Source organism: Malaclemys terrapin, chromosome 16, assembly GCF_027887155.1.
Source record: "Malaclemys terrapin pileata isolate rMalTer1 chromosome 16, rMalTer1.hap1, whole genome shotgun sequence".
Lineage (NCBI taxonomy): Eukaryota > Metazoa > Chordata > Testudines > Emydidae > Malaclemys > Malaclemys terrapin.
This window is the reverse complement of record NC_071520.1, coordinates 11,817,247-11,833,582: the sequence shown is the minus strand read 5'-3', so window position 1 is coordinate 11,833,582 and position 16,336 is coordinate 11,817,247. Positions and strand designations below refer to the sequence as shown.

Sequence of the window (16,336 nt, the reverse complement as noted above, 5' to 3'; positions counted from 1 at the left end):
TTTCAGACACCTGAGCTACCAGTCTAGCTCGAGCCGTGACAAGATGGACTTATGTGGCTGTGCAAATTCCAAATCTGAACAGAGAGGAATAATTGTGGTGCACTCAGTTAAACTTTTAATTGCATTCTAATGAACTGTTCTACATTGATTTTAATTGTAACTTGTTCTGTATAACTATTCCTGTTCACCGTTCTGCAAGATGCACTGTTAGCATAAATAAGTGCAGCTCCAGTGAGATCCCTGATGAATTTTGGCCTTTTTATCAAACTAAATAGGAGTGAGAGAGGAATAAAGACTGTTTGTTTGTTTTTTTGCTGCTAATTGCAGGAGACGAAGGGTGGACTTGTTAAGGCATTACCTGGGGAATGAAGAGAGATGGGTCCACTGGCTCGGCAGATGCTGCAAGCTTCCTGCTTGACCTTTCTGTGCCTTAGTTGTCCCATCTATAATATAGGATAATTCTGCTGCCTAACTTCACAGGGGTGGGCTGTTTGAGAGGTACTCAAATACTACAATTATGAGAACTATAGAAAAGCCTATAAATTAAAATAGATAAGCTGATGAATTCTCTTGCCTACCACTGTGATCTCTAAAGAAACGTTGAACCTGGCTTCTCTGTGTCCCTCTTTGGTGTAGGCAAAAATTTTACCAGATAACTAACTACATACATTTCACTATCTGTGATCTGAGACCCCTGAGGTTTAAAGCGGCCCTTGCTGGCCAGAGCTAATCAAGTATTCAATCTACTGATGTAAATTCTCTTGGTCTACCAAGGTCTTGACAAAACCTTCTATACTAGTTCAAGTGTAAAGCATAAGCTTTGGAACTTTTTAAATAAAACTCCTAGGGAATAAAAGAATGGAGCTAAATAGTGTCCTATGGAACCAACTTTATAATCAATCATCCTGTGGAGCTGTGATCTCTCTGCCAGACTTTGTGAAGCAATATTTCATGTACAGCTTTCTATAATATCGATTCTTAACTGTGTTGGAGTGACCAGGTCCAGCTACAGTTTGAGAACTGAACAGAGTTGGTAATTCTTAATCATCACCACTAATCGTAAGAAAAATGTAAACCCTTTTGAAAAATTTACATCTGTGTATCGGGTGAGTTTTTAGTCTCTTGAGTTGAGAGATGTAGCACTTGGCATGGAAAGCTAATGCTGAATGCACCACTTGATAAGCTAGTTTTATGGGCATCAGTCTTTCTTCCCACTCTTTTTCCCACCCTAGTCAGACTGTCTTTCAGTCAGTTAACATAAGTGAAGATTTAATCCCTGCATCTAAAGGCCAATTTTAAAAAATCACTGTGAAATGTTCTTTATTACTAATGGAGAGAAGCCAAATCAAATCTAAGTACTTCTCTGGTCAGATAACAAGAGACTGAAATGCAGTATGCTGTCCCTAAAATTCAGTTCAAGAAATGTTACACTCTTAAAGTGAGAAGAAATTGTGGTTGACTCTTCTGTTCCACTCACAGCTTCTTTAAAGAGAAGTTATTGGAGCATGCTATAATAGCTGGAAAGGGTGATACTCAATGAACTCTCAAGTAGAGCACTGAGCAAATTCTGCTTTTAAAATAGACAACAAAAGTGACATTTTGAAGGATTTGGTCATAAGACAATGTGGGAAGAAAAGCCAGCTGAAATGTTTTAAAACAGAAACTGAAATATAATTTAAAAAATTTAAAAATGCAAAACGTTATAAATATTTGGGTAAACTAGTAAGCTGTTCATTTTTTTTAAAAAAAGGGGTGTAATCTCTAAATTAGGCAGAAGGGCGAGGGGGACTGATTCTTGTACTCAAACAATCTTTCATAAAGGAATTGCTGCTGCTTTATGGAGAAATATATTTGCTGCAATATATGCCAAGGTCAAGTAACCATCTCCTTGCCCACATTTAATAGGATAAAAAATTTATTAAGCTATTCTGATGAGGATGGGTGAATATCAGGAAAGGATTTGACATGTACGAGTGTCAGCAGAGTTTGACACTATCAATCATAGCAGTCCTCAGCTTCACATGGACCTTTTCTTGTGATGAGAAAGTTCCCTTCCAGTTGGATTCTTTCACTTAGCTTTGGCTTTTTCATAACTGAGAAGGCAGTGAACACTGGAATAGTTTTTCCTTCCTGTAAAGCTGTTGCTACCAGATAGTGATCGGAATTTTTATTTTAAGCAAAACCTTTTTCCACATTACTGCCTTTCTGAGACTAAACTTTTTAGAGGAGTCGAATGTTTTCATCATTCTTACCCGCATTTTTACTGCATAAAGCAGAATATTTTGTTACCAACAGGTGAGACTTCCATGCACATACCAGTTCAAATTCTAGCACTGACAGACTAGTAGTGACTAGAATACTGGTGGAGAGGAAGCACTGTACATGTGGCACTTAATGATAAATGTGGTAAATAAATTCATTGGGTATCTATGTAAGTGTCGTTCATGCCTACTGCTGCCATGCTGTCTGCAATCTACAGCAAAAGTATATACGCTCCTTAACAGACAGATTGGGATACATGGAAAACAAAGTTTAAAGCTTTCTAAGTTTAGTAGGGTTGAATGTATTTAGCTATAGGCAAATGGAGAGAACAGATAAGGGACTTGGGTCTGGTGTACAGTACAGAATTAATTTGATGGAAGTCATGTCAACCTAACTATGGAAGTGTCTACAACTAAATTTTGCTCCTGCCAACGTAACTGCTCTGCTTGCTGACTTAATAACTCCACCTCCACTAGCAGTGTAGAGTCACAGTTAATGCACTTAGGTTAACGCAGTGTCTGTGTGTGTCTACACTGACACTGCGTTGCTTACTTTGGCTTTCAGGAGCTGTCCCACAGTGCCCCACACTAACAGTACAATTAATACAGTCACCCCTGGTGAGGACACACACCACCGACACAAGGAGCAAAGTGTAAACATGCAGAAGTGATGTAATTACTGCGGCGGCTGTATGCCAATTTAGGTTAGATTGACTTAATTTTGTAGTGTAGACATGACCTTAATCTTAACAAATGAAGTCAAGGCAGTTCTAGATTACTGAGTTATTTAATTTTTCTTGTGTGTGTGATGCTAATAGTGCACATACAAAAAATAGAAGCTTAGTGTTAGAAGATCCAAAACTGCTGTGTAGGTCTTCTTCCTATAGATCTGTGTAGCCAGTAGTCTTTATAGAAAAGACTTGGATATTCCCATCAATTAAGAGCATTCCAACAGGAGTTAGAGGGGATGTGGAGTTAATCTTGTGGAAGTCCTTGAGCATACTTGTTTGGCTACCATGCTCCTTTTGTTTGGCAGGCAAGTCTGTCAGGGCTTATTTTTTTCTTACTTTAAATTTACCTTTCAAACAAACAAACAAACAAACAAAACCAGCTTGGAACGGAGAACCCAGGCTCTCTTGAAAACACCTCCAGCTTTCGTACTAAAACAAGCTTTCCCCCCTTCTGAAATTTTCTGAGTTTCTTCATCATACTTTTTGGTTAAGAAGTGAAAATAGAAGTATTTCCCTCCTGGATAATTTGTCAATGAATCTTAGACACTAATGACAAATGTAGGTTGCTGTCATGTCGGGTTTTTTGGGGGATGGGGTGTGGTAGAGAGAGGGTCATTTGACATGTCTGACATTTCTTTGCTTCCTTGGAGTCTAGATTATACTGATGAAGTCTTTCCTCCCCTTTTATGGTGTAGTCCTAATTTAGCTGTCTTTTTGTTTGTTTTTTGTTCTTTTTGAACTAGTTATGCCATGTTACCACACATGACTGTCCAGGGAACAGAAGCTGCAAGGACCACGAGTGCTGAGATAAGGTAAGAGTCTTACCCTGTAATATTTGTTACATATGGTGGGAATGTGAGTTTCTCCACATCCTGGCAGTGTGGCTTTTCAGGTTTTGGTAGATCCCTTTAAGGGTTTGTCTGCCAAAACCTAAGTGTAACACCGATTCTGAATGGGTGTGTTTTTCATATATACACACAACAGATGACTGGATGTAGCAAATGTAGATAATCTTTAAGCCCTTCTGTGCTGCTTGTCATGAAGATGCATGACATTATTGTGGTCCATTTTTTCACCCCAGATACTTTATCTTGTTCAAGAGCTGGACTTCAAACACTGGTATTTACTCTCCTGTATCTTTGGTGCTTATGTGGGAGACCAATCTCCTTTTAAATACATCTAGTGAACAAAGAAAACAGTTACAGCAATCCAGTCAAGGTTCTAATTTATAATATGTCCTAGATTCTAGAATGCCGTCACAATAAAAATCCAGCATTAATCTAAATATCCTTTCTTCTTCATCCCCCTCTCTCTCTTTTTTTGTGTGTGTCTTTTTCCCCTCCTCAAATTTATAGGCTGGAACGTTCACTCTGTGATTTGCTACCAAAGTCTTGCATGTTTCCGGAATCGGCAATCTCTCCACTCAGGCTTTCAGTACCTGAATTACAGGTCCATCCCTTTGATGAACTCGATGCTTCTCTCCCACTGTGTCCCACATCCCAGAGCGCCACCAAACTGAAAAAAGTGAGTGGCTTCTTCTCTTCATTAGTGGAAGTAGGCAGACAGCCAGTGTTTGTGCATACAGTAAAATGGTGGCTTTGTTAACCTAGAAATCTAGTGTTGCACTGCAACTAGACAAGGATTAGGGTTTAGGTCTGAGCTTGGACCTCATTCCCCAGGCACACAAGACCTGGATCACTATAGCTCCTTGCATTTCTCTGGTCTGTGCTACTCCTGCGTTAATGGAGAGTAGCTGTTGCTGAAGCAGAAAGAGGTAAGCAAAACATAAAGGGATAGAGAGGGCCTATGAGGAGAAGGGAATTCTGGAAGACTGCTTTCCTCCTTACCTTTCCCAGAAAGCCACTGACAAACACTAGCAAGATTCATTGATTTGATTTTTTTTTAAAGCCAAATGGGACCTCTGTAACCATCTAGTCTGATGTCCTAAGTCATAGAATTTGTCCTCGTGATTCCTGCATCAAGCCCAATAACCTGTGGTGGAAATGGAGCATTTATTCAAGAAAAACATCCAGTTTTGATATAAAGAAACTCAGTGGTGAAGCTACATCACTCTGTCACTCTCCTTGCTGAATGGCTTGATGTTTCATACATTGTAGTAAAAATAGATATACATTTGTATTGCCTGGAGCATGTAAATTTTGTTGCCAAAAAAGTGTTATACTACAAAATTTCCCTGATATGTAGCCTGCCTTAGCTTCATACAAACAATGTTTTACTTACACACACTTAAAATGGAGACCCCAAGTGGAAGAGAACACTGCTGATAGGTAAGCAATTGCTCCTTTATTTTATATTTCTTTCTCTTTGTCCAAAAGGCTGAGCCAGAGAAGAGGCCAAAGAGAGTTTCTCAGATCCGGATCCGGAAAACTGTTCCCAAGCCAGATCCTAACCTCACCCCCATGGGACTCCCCAGACCAAAAAGGTGAGATGTCTCTCTTAAATGGATGGTGATACTGGGATCTGCTACTTCTAAGGCATGTGTCCAGCACTGTAGCATCACCATTCCAATAAATATCTTTCCTCTTCTGTCCATTCTCTCTACTTGCCCAGTATCAGGGGGTAGCCGTGTTAGTCTGTATCTACAAAAACAACAAGGAGTCTGGTGGCACCTTAAAGACTAACAGATTTATTTAACAAATAAATCTGTTAGTCTTTAAGGTGCCACCAGACTCCTTGTTCTACTTGCCCAGTTAGTCTTTTCCTAGTTAGATGGTCTTGGTACTCAGTTTCTCCATAAGCCAAGGTTGAGAGCTGGGTATGTTGTCTGGATAGAAGAATGAGGAGGTACATGGCTGTCTCCAAACAAATAGGATGTTACAGAGGACAAAGATCAATTTTCATCAATCAGAAAAGAAAGAACTAGGAGTAATGGATTTGAACTACTCCAAGTAATATTTAGGAAAAATATGAAAAACTTTAGAAGCAGCAATGGAATGAATTGCCAAGGTAGGAGATGGAATTCCCCTTACAGTCTAGCTTTGAATAACTCAAGTAGACACAGGTATGTTAGAAATAAATCAGTCCTGCTACAATTCAGGGAGAGAAAACTGATGACCTTCTAGTATCCCCTACCAACCCAAATTCTGAGTGCAGACCAAAAAAAAAAAAAAAAAAAAAAAAAAAAAATCTCAATTTACCTGACTGTCCAACAGGATGTAGGAAAACCAAAGCTGAATATTAATTTGGGCAGTCTCTATGTCAACGACATACACAACTTTTCCAATGTACTTGAGTCTGACCTGTTCTAGTCCAGGGCCACTGTTGAAGAGCAGAAGTGGCAAGTTGGTGGATGGTTGAGGATAACATGTTTCTTCAGAGATTACATTTGAAATTGCATCAAAAGAATTACCATTGTCTATAGTCAAATTTTAAACCAAGTCTCAAGAGGTTGGAGGGAGGTCACCAGTGGAGTTCCTCAAGGTTCGGTTTTGGGACCGATTTTATTTAATCTACTTATTTAATCTATTTATTACTGACCTCGGAACGAATTGTAGGAGTGGGCTGATAAAGTTTGCGGATGACACAAAGTTGGGAGGTATTGCCAATTCGGAGGAGGATTGGGATATTCTGCAGGGAGACTTGAATGACCTTGAAAATTGGAGTAACAGAAATAGGATGAAATTTAATAGTGAAAAGTGTAAGGTGATGCATTTAGGGATGACTAACAACAATTTTAGTTACAAGCTGGGGATGCATCAGTTAGAAGTAACGGAGGAGGAGAAAGACCTCGGAGTCCTGGTAGACCGCAGGATGACTGAGTCGACAATGTGACGTGGCAGTGAAAAAAGCCAATGCGGTCTTGGGATGCATTAGGCGAGGTATATCTAGTAGGGATAAGGAGGTGCTGCTTCCGTTGTACAAGGCACTGGTGAGACCTCATTTGGAGTACCGTGTGCAGTTCTGGTCTCCCATGTTTAAAAAAGATGAACTAAAACTGGAACGGGTACAGAGAAGGGCCACTAGGATGATCAGAGGAATGGAAAACCTGTCGTATGAAAGGAGACTCAAGGAGCTCGGGTTGTTTAGCCTGACCAAAAGAAGGCTGAGGGGGGATATGATTGCTCTCTTTAAATATATCAGAGGAATAAATACCAGAGAGGGAGAGGAATTATTTCAGCTCAGTACTAATGTGGACACGAGAACGAATGGATGTAAACTGGCTGTGGGGAAGTTTAGGCTTGAAATTAGATGAAGGTTTCTGACCGTCAGAGGGGTGAAATATTGGAACAGCCTTCCGAGGGAAACTGTGGGGGCGAAGGACCTGTCTGGCTTTAAGATTAAGCTAGATACGTTTATGGAGGGAATGGTTTAATGGGATAACGTGATTTTAGTCAAATGAACAGCGTGCCATCGCTGGTAATTAGTATCAATGGCCAATGAGGGTCTGGCTGGAGAATCTTGCCTACATGCTCGGGGTTCTACTGATCGCCATATTTGGGGTCGGGAAGGAATATTCCTCCAGGGTAGATTGGCAGAGGCCCTGGAGGTTTTTCACCTTCCTCCGCAGCATGGGGCAGGGGTCACTAGCTGGAGGATTCTCTGCTACTTGAAGTCTCTAAACCACAGGATTTGGGGACTTCAACAGCAGAGTCAAGGGAAAGGGGTTGGGACAGCTTTGTGGCCTGCATCATGCGGGAGATCAGACTAGATGATCATAATGGTCCCTTCTGACCTTAAAGTCTATGAGATGAAATCCATTAATCTTTTGTGCCATTGAAATGTTTTTTCCTCCTCTCCATTTTTCATAACTAGGGATCTACTTAAATTGTGGAGAAATCACACATTTTTTGTGGGTTGGTCATGGCATAGATAGCAAATTTCATGGATGTGTATTATGCCATGACCAACCCACAAAAAATGTGTGATTTCTCTGCAGAGTTTCTCAAACTGGAGGCCCCAACCCAAAAGAGGATTGCAAATCTTTAGGGGGTTGCAGTATTGCCACCCTTACTTCTCCAATGCTGCTGGCTGTGGTGCTGCCTTCAGAGCTGGGTGCTTGGGCAGCAGCTGCCGCTCTCTGCTCTGTCTTCAGAGCTGGGCAGCCGGAGACCAGATTTCATGGACATGATTTACACAGCCACGAATTTGGTAGACCCCTATTCATAACCCAGAAGGCAGTGACCAGTGAGGGTATTTTCCTATTTTGCCTTTGAGTATCATTGTTTAGAAATGTCACTTCATGCTGGGAGGAGCATTCATCCTTGCAGAAATGCCAGGTCACAACCCACAACTTCCTGAAGCACCACCATTTGAAAGGTTTATCAAAACTAGCTTATCAGATCTCTTTCTAAAACTCATTACAAATTAAATAATGGAGTTTGAGGAGGGGGAGGAAAACCACATTTTCCCCATGTCAGGTTGCCTGTGTAGGGGAAGATGATTCTGAAATTCTCCTGGCTTCATGGCTTCATTCACTACTTGTTTTTCCAGGCTGAAGAAGAAAGAATTTAGTTTAGAAGAAATTTACACAAACAAGAACTACAAGTCCCCTCCAGCGACCAGGTTGGTTACATTCACCAACAGGTGGGGTGAGGCATATGTAATTGAACTGGTTGGAGAGCTGAAACTACAGGTCTTTGGGAAATAAAAAGAGAAAAATAAGCACCCTTCAAAACAGAGTTGAAATGATGGCTCTGATTTGAACTGCTGGAGAAAGGTAATTCAGAAAGCAGGTTGAAAATCTGTCCTTAATATTTATGAGTGATTGAGGACAGGAAGTTTACAGTGGCAGAAATTGAGAACTTATAGATGTTGAAGGTTTAAATGTCACTTTTTTGTATTTACCTTTTATTTGCATTCATTTAATTGTGCAGCCAATGTACAGTACCCATTATTTCCAAAATTCAAAAGCAAACAAGATATTCCAAATCGATACTGACATGGACTGTAGACCTGCACAGACCCCTCAGTGCAAAATACCAAGAATACTCTTTACAGACAATTTTACATCCCCCCCCCCCTTTTTTTTTTTTTTTAAATCCGTTGTCTAGGTCTAAATGCCTCTGTTCCTTAGGATAAAGATGCCTCTGTTCCTTGGTCTGCGCTTTTGGACTAAAACGGGCAGAGGGAGATTCCACCTGCCTATCTATGCACCAACAAGAAACTATCCAGGAAATATACTAACAGTTGGGTGATGTGAAACTATTTCTAAAGAGAAGTGGTCATTGGTTAGAAGCATGAGCTCCAGATAAGTTTGCATGTGAGAGGCCCCGGAAGGATCATTGAATTGTAGAATCCTAGAAGTTAGAGATGTTAAAGGCCTGAGTCATATAGTCCATTTCCCTGACACTGCAGGATGGTTCCTTTCACTTCTGTGAACGAAGAAGTATATTACTCTGATATTCTAACTTATACCCTTTGCCCTTCCCAGGTGTCTGGAAACCATCTTTGAGGAGCCCAAGGAGAAAAATGGATCCTTGATCTCTATCAGCCAGCAGAAGAGGAAGCGGATTCTGGAGTTCCAGGACTTCACTATTCCCCGGAAGAGGAAGGCACGAAGCAGAGTTAAAGTGGCGGGTAGTTTCACCCGGGCAAAAAAGGCTGCACTACAGGGCAGAGAGCTAGATGCCCTCCTGATTCAGAAACTAATGGACCTTGAAGCCTTTTTTGCAGAGGAGGAGGAACGGGAGCAAGCATCTGGAAGCTGAGGGAAGCATCTAGTGGGAAATGGCTCAGTTCCTTTAATGCTTTGATCCACTTGGGAGGGATCTGCCTATTTCTCCAGACCTTGCCAACCACTCTGTTCTAATACCTGATGATCATTCGTTGGCTGTCACCCTCTTTGAGGTGCTAGTGTGTGTGTGTGTGTGTATGTATATATATATACACACACACACACTAGTGATTTTATATATATGCATCACTAAAATATATATATATATTTTAGTGATGCAGGAGAGAGTCCTTTAATTCCCCTGCATGAGTGTAGCACAGCCAGGAGGCATGCTATTCCTCCCCAACCTCTTTAGAAATTGTGGCTAATATTTAAACGCCTCCTGCAGGTGGGATAAGGAGAGTGAAGGAGGAAATAGTACACCTTCAATGACACTAGGATTCGAAATACTCCTGAACTTTTGCATATTCATTTGAGTCTGCTGTTTACTGTAGTGGCTTGTCCAGACAACTTGACAGAGGCAGGTGAGATGAATTCAGAGAGATGAATTTAGGGAGGTGGGTTCTTGAGATACCACAAACTTCAAAAATTAAAGAAAAATAGTTTATTTGCTTTTAATTACTTCCATGTCTGTGCCCAGAAGTTTTCTTCTGTGATTCAGTTGCCCTTCCTGCACTCAGTCAGCAGCAGCCATACATGACCAGGTCTTAAATAAGTTGCACTTTGTATGTGTTTTTCCTTTATTTGCTGCATGAAAGGCGCCTTTTACTGTTACTTACCTTGGTTTTTTTAATCACACATTAAGAAAAATGGCGCTAAATGCTAAGTTCTAACAAATTGTAGAGTGCATTTGTTAACCTGGTTTGCTGATGCTTTGCCTTTGGAGGGAGGGGGGAAGGTAGGGAGTAGCAGAAGGCTATTACTAATGTTCAGTTAGTGGGACTATGCTCAGAGACGTGGCACCAGGAACTTCAGTGTGAAGTTTATACTCTTTTTTTTTTTAGTGGTTTTAATTCTGACAAGAATACTAATTTGATCTCAACAAGCCAAGCAGATTTTTCTCCATCTCATCTTTCTACCATTTTAACTTAGAATTCTAGTTTGGGATAGAGCTTCACGTAGCTTATATAATTAGAGGTTCAGTATACAGCAGTGCTGTACTTAATGGCTAGTGTTGTACAAAGAGATTCACTCAAGCCTCCTAATGTATAGAAAGTGTGTGTTTTTGTTTTTTGTTTTTAATACTTAAGGCCATTCGTAATTTGAAGTAGCACTGGGTAGTCTCTCAGCCATACTTTTGAGGACCAGTGCTCCCCTCTGGGATCCTTACTTGAAGCTGCAATTCAGGTAATTTCTGTTCTTCAGTGCCTACAGGAGTTATTCAGGCAAAGCTTAATGGGATGCTGTCATTGGTGACATTCTCAAAGTTTAACAGTTCCATTGCTTCTTTTCCCTGCCACTTGCAACTTGCACTTTTTTTACCAATGTGCCCCTACAGCAACTTTCTATTTACCTCCAAAATCAGTGTGTACGTCAGACATGTAGTGAATGAGCTTTCTCACCCAGCGCAAACATGGGTTGAGGATACCCTGCGATCTTTTTTGCTGCTCTGCCAGCATTGTTGTTGACCTGATAGAGAACTTAAACTGACAAGCCATCTGTTTAAATTCAAGAACTTTGAACAGGCAGGAAATGTTGGATGATTGCACTGTGTGACTTCAGTGAATAATGTTCTGGGTTTGTTTTGTTCCCAGCTCATTTGCTGGGATTCTTGCACTGTTTACCCCCTTGTTTTGAGGGTTGATCATCTTTACCCAGTGAGGAAAACTGAAATAGAAATGCAAACTACTGCTTTGGTTGTTTTATGCTGGTTGAGGCAAAATTTGGGCCTATTGACATACCATTTTGGCTACTGCTGTACAGGTCCATTTGATCCATTGAGGTTACTAAGTGATACCTTAGTCCTCCTCATATTATGAAAGGGATCCCTGAAAATAACTAATCACACTACTGTGGATATTGCCTTCTAAAATGTTTTTTAAACTCCCCATACAATTCATGACATCAGCACAGATATTGACTGACCGGAAGCTGCAGTAGGGGACTTCGCTTTCATTTTTATGCCACAATGTGGGATTTCATGACACACTATTACAAAATGAATTAATACTGATGTGGAATTAATGCTAATGAGGGATCTTCTGGCTCTATGGTGGAGTTGGGATATAACCTCTGGGGGGGTTTGTGAAGTGGGTGGGTGGGGAGAAAACTCAGGTCCAAGCAGGGTTCTGCCCGCTTAGCGTGTGCTTTGAAACATTTAATTTGTTTTTACCTTTTGTTCTTTGCTTCTTTCCTCTTGGCCTTGTTTATTGTCACTTTGAAATAACATGTCACAGAAAGCTCTTTTTGTTGCTACAGCAGAGAGGCACAATGAAAATATTCAGCTCCATTTCACTTACAATCGCTGGAACTGTTCAGGTCTGTGATTCCCCAATGTACCACATTCCCCAGGATTTTTGAAAACTCTTAACACTTCAGCATTATCATGATCAAGGGTTTTTTTATAGCTGTGTAATGAAGGTATAAGCTAATCTAAATTAGCCCCCCCCCCTTTTTTTTTCAGGTGGTCTAACCTTAATCATGCTTTTGTGGTTCTCCACAACTTCTTTTCCTGTTTGCAGTGCTCCTGGAGCAGTAGCCTTGCTCTGACTTTTGGTGGTGGCAGCAGTTTATACTGTGAGGGACAATAGTGCAATGATTGGGTGTCTTAAACTCCAATCTGAGATGCTTCTGTCCCATATAGTCTTTTTATGAGAGAAATGTGGAGGATGCAAACTTTGGGATATTGACATGCTTCTCTAGCATAAGGAAGTGTACACTTGCCTTTTCCTAAAATGGAGCCACCCAAGTGAGGATTTTTTTTGCCATATGGAAAAGACCTTGTACATATGGCTCTGTGAACTACTGTGAGTGCATTTAAAAGGCAAATTTACAGAGCTGTCCCCATGTACTCTGTCAGATGTTCAGCTTGCATTGCTGGGCTCTTTCCTGAGGAACGTAGCTGGCTGGGGATGGACGGGGTTTTTATTTTACTGAAATCAAAGCTTAATGTTCTCATCCAGCTGCAAATCCAAGCAGCAAAAGGTACTTGATGCATATTGAGGGGGCTCTCATGACCCTGTATCCCCAGGATTGTGAACACTTGAGTTCTGATGCTTTCCGGATGTGGTTTTTGGCAGGCCATTCTCATTTACCGTATCCTATTCAGAGTTGGGTTCTGTGATGTGGTAGATGTCAGTCACTCTGCTGGAGAGTGGATGCTAACTGCCTGAATGAGATGTGTGTCTGATATTATCATGTTAATAAATAGCTCAATGGAAATTTGTACTCTTTTTGTAACATTGGCCTCTGTTATGCCTCGGCAGATTAGTTTCTGTTCAATAGTTTGTGAATCTAAAATTCCACTGATTTTTTTTTTTTCTTTTGTGTGTGTGTTTTTAATTTATGGAAATAAATTGTTTTGAGAACCTTTCAATTGTTTACTAAAGACTTCGGGTTTTTATTCCTCAAATACCACTCTAATTTTGTGTCTTAAGTTAGTTCAGGTTTCTCATCTGTGAAAGGGGGATAATATCTGCCTCTTAGTGGAGCTGTGAGAATGAATTCATTGTCTGTAGTGTTTTGAAATCCTTGAATAGAAGTGCAAATATTGCTTCTCTTTAGGCTACTGTGTAACATTTTGCACACACGAGATGAAGAAACTGCATGCAGGTTGCGTACAATGCAGACAAATGAATCTTCAAACATCACCTTGGTGCTCAGGTAAGGGAGTGTGATGGTTTCTTGGTCCTAATGTTTTCCTGTTTATAGACTACCCAACAACACTGGCAAGTGCAGGATGGTCTGCATGAATTCTGTATTCTTTCCCTGTCTGATTCATTCTTATTTTTCCTTTTCTCTCTCTCCTGTCCAAACCAGAGGTTCCATGTTGCAAGCACCAGCATGCCAAAGAAGTCACTGATAAGCTGGGGTAGCTGCTGAGTCTTGCACTGCGCCTCCTGAATACCACTGCTTTTATATAGCTTTGCTACCCCAAAGATAGTGGGGAGAGAACTGGGGAATTAAACACAGGCCTACTACACTATACATAGCAGTTTAGTGTTGGGTGACAAGGTTGAGCTCTGCAAAGTACACCTCTACCCCGATATAACGCTGTCCTCGGGAGCCAAAAAATCTTACCGCGTTACAGGTGAATCAGCGTTATATCGAACTTGCTTTGATCCGCCGGAGTGCACAGCTCTTCCACCCGCCCATCCCCCTGGAGCACTGCTTTACCGCATTATATCCGGTCATGTTATATCGGGGTAGAGGTGTAGTAAGGTATTGTAAATTCCTGCCTTTGAGACACTGATCAGTCAGACGGAATTCATAACCCACGAAAGATTCGAAACAATTAACTAGGCCTGCTCTTCATATACTACAATCTGTGGAAGAAACCAGGCTGATGACTTCAAACTAAGATTTAATCACTTTGATATAAGAGATTTATTGCTCTAAAGTTTTGTGTCCAGTCATTCCTGCAGAAAACTGATTTTTTTTTTTCCTCTGTGATTTGTATTTCTCATAACAAAGGCCATCCAGCATTCTGGACAGACCCTAACTACATATAAAAATGTTGCTGGTAAAACAAAACTTGTAGTTGAAGTTGTTATGCTTTTTAATTGTATTAATCCTACATTCTACAGTTGTCTTCTTAATGTTTTCTACTAGTTTATGTATTCTCAGCTGTGGAAGTCCCCTCCTGGGTTCAAAGTTCAGTGCTGCATCAGTCCAGGAGATAGTGTGTGAACTCAAAGGAAGGGAGCATGAGGAAGCCTAAACTTGCATTAATTATGGTGAAATGAACAGATCCAGCCCAGAAGCAGGACCCTGTGTACTCTGCAATCCAATGGCTGCAGTAGTTGACACCTTTCCAAGATGCCCCAGACTTCATCATTTTTGCTGCAGCAAGGTGCACTTGGTTTGGTTTCCTTGTCGTGTTGGGACTCAGCTACAGTTAACTTTCCCCAGGAGGGCAAGTGAGTTGGATTACGGTGCACGCTCCCTGCACTGGTTCATCAAGTCAGGCAGAATGGAGCCAGGGAACACAGGAGCCAGAAGTAGAGAAACTGCTTGAGAACAGCACAGCAGCCAGGGCCTAGAAAGCTATGGGGACACATAAGCTGATAAAGATGGCTACAAGCTTCTCTCTTCCCTAGAATGTATGAGACAACCTGGAGAACATCACAGGAAAAGAGGCCTGGAAGTGGAACCAAGCCATCTGGAGAATACAGCAAAAATGTTGAAATTCTCATCAACAAATTTTATATCCATCAGTATTTTTGACTAATGCTTCATAGTCAAATGTTCGGTGACCAAAAAATGGTGAGATATTTTCAGCAATGATTATTTTCAAGTTTTGTGTGTGTGTTTTTTGCTATGCTAAGTGGCATGGCTCCCATGACCTCACATCCTGTGCTGTTCTCCAGATAATGCAGCAGGCTAACCTTCACTTCTTACTCCTCCTCTCTTGGGTAGTTTAGGGTAATCTAAGCCCAGTGGAAATGGGAGGGGATGGAAATGAAGAATATTTCATAGCAACAGAATATGTTCATCTTGTTATCTGATCTAGGAGTTCTTGCTGCAGAATTTTATGAAATGATGTTGCAGAGAACACTGATCCCTGTCCAGGAGTAATGTCCAGACCCGGGGATGTCCTCTGTTATGGGAAACAAAAATTACAAGTGATAAAACTAACTTTCTCTCACAATCCCTACTTAAATTTCCCATCATCTGTCTGAAGAGGCCTGGCTTGGATTTGTTTTGCCACTCTTAATATCCTGCTGAATGGTGGTGTTCTCTGCACCGTGGGCTAAAGAGAATGGGTCTGGGAATCAGTCTCTTGCCTGGTAATGTACAATGGTTCCACAAGGTTGCAACTGAGTTCTTAAAGTTAATGTGAACTATAATGTGTCACAAGACAACACTCTTTTTCAGAGATCTTGCACTGTGTCCCAGCACCTCCTCTTGTAAAAAGCGTACTGTTTAACCATATACATTGTGAGAAGGTTCCCTAAGGTTTGGATGAACACAAATTAGATTATTCTCAGTCATGAGAAATACCCTGTTAAGTACTGCTGTTTTGGACAAGAATGGGAACTCCATTGTTGTTCCCTTCCTACCATCCCCATCTCCTGTTAAAAATATAGGAACCTGGTTCTGATGGTAGAAACTTACTCATTCTAGATTCTTAATTTGCTAAGGGATAAGTGCAAAATGTATTGATTCACTTGGTACACGTTCTTGGTTGGTCATACAAACAGAAGAGAAATAAACCCTTCCCTATTCATAGCAGAAATGGATATACTTATTGCTTGTCTATGCTACATGTAAATATATAGGTAGTGTGTAGTGGCTAACTATAGCAAGATCTATGCATATAAAAGAAATGTTGCAGTTACCTCAGATAACAAGTTGTTTTAAATGGAAATGTAGTATAAATAAAACATGTTAGGGGAACGAGGCAATACCTGTGTTATGTCCATGGTCTGTAAAGGGAGGAATAATTCCTAGGCCCAATGTAGCCTACAGAATGGCCTCTGTCCTTATAAAGATGCTGAATTGTGGTGGTGGGGAGTGGGGTTTAAACTGGAAATACTAAGGAGTTTTGG

General features: G+C 40.8%; 1 protein-coding gene across 5 annotated transcripts in view; it reads left to right on the top strand.

The window, feature by feature from the left end:
• Window positions 1-13,161, top strand: part of PRR14L (proline rich 14 like) — a 35,896-nt gene extending 22,735 nt beyond the window's left edge. For all 5 annotated transcript variants that reach the window (XM_054006645.1, XM_054006643.1, XM_054006647.1 and 2 more), the window contains 5 exons: window positions 3,736-3,804; window positions 4,348-4,516; window positions 5,329-5,435; window positions 8,444-8,515; window positions 9,384-13,161. In XM_054006645.1, coding sequence (XP_053862620.1) covers window positions 3,736-3,804; window positions 4,348-4,516; window positions 5,329-5,435; window positions 8,444-8,515; window positions 9,384-9,660 — 694 coding nt within the window. In that variant the 3' untranslated portion in view covers window positions 9,661-13,161. The remainder of the gene's footprint in view (window positions 1-3,735; window positions 3,805-4,347; window positions 4,517-5,328; window positions 5,436-8,443; window positions 8,516-9,383) is intronic.
• The last annotated feature ends 3,175 nt before the right edge of the window (window positions 13,162-16,336 follow it).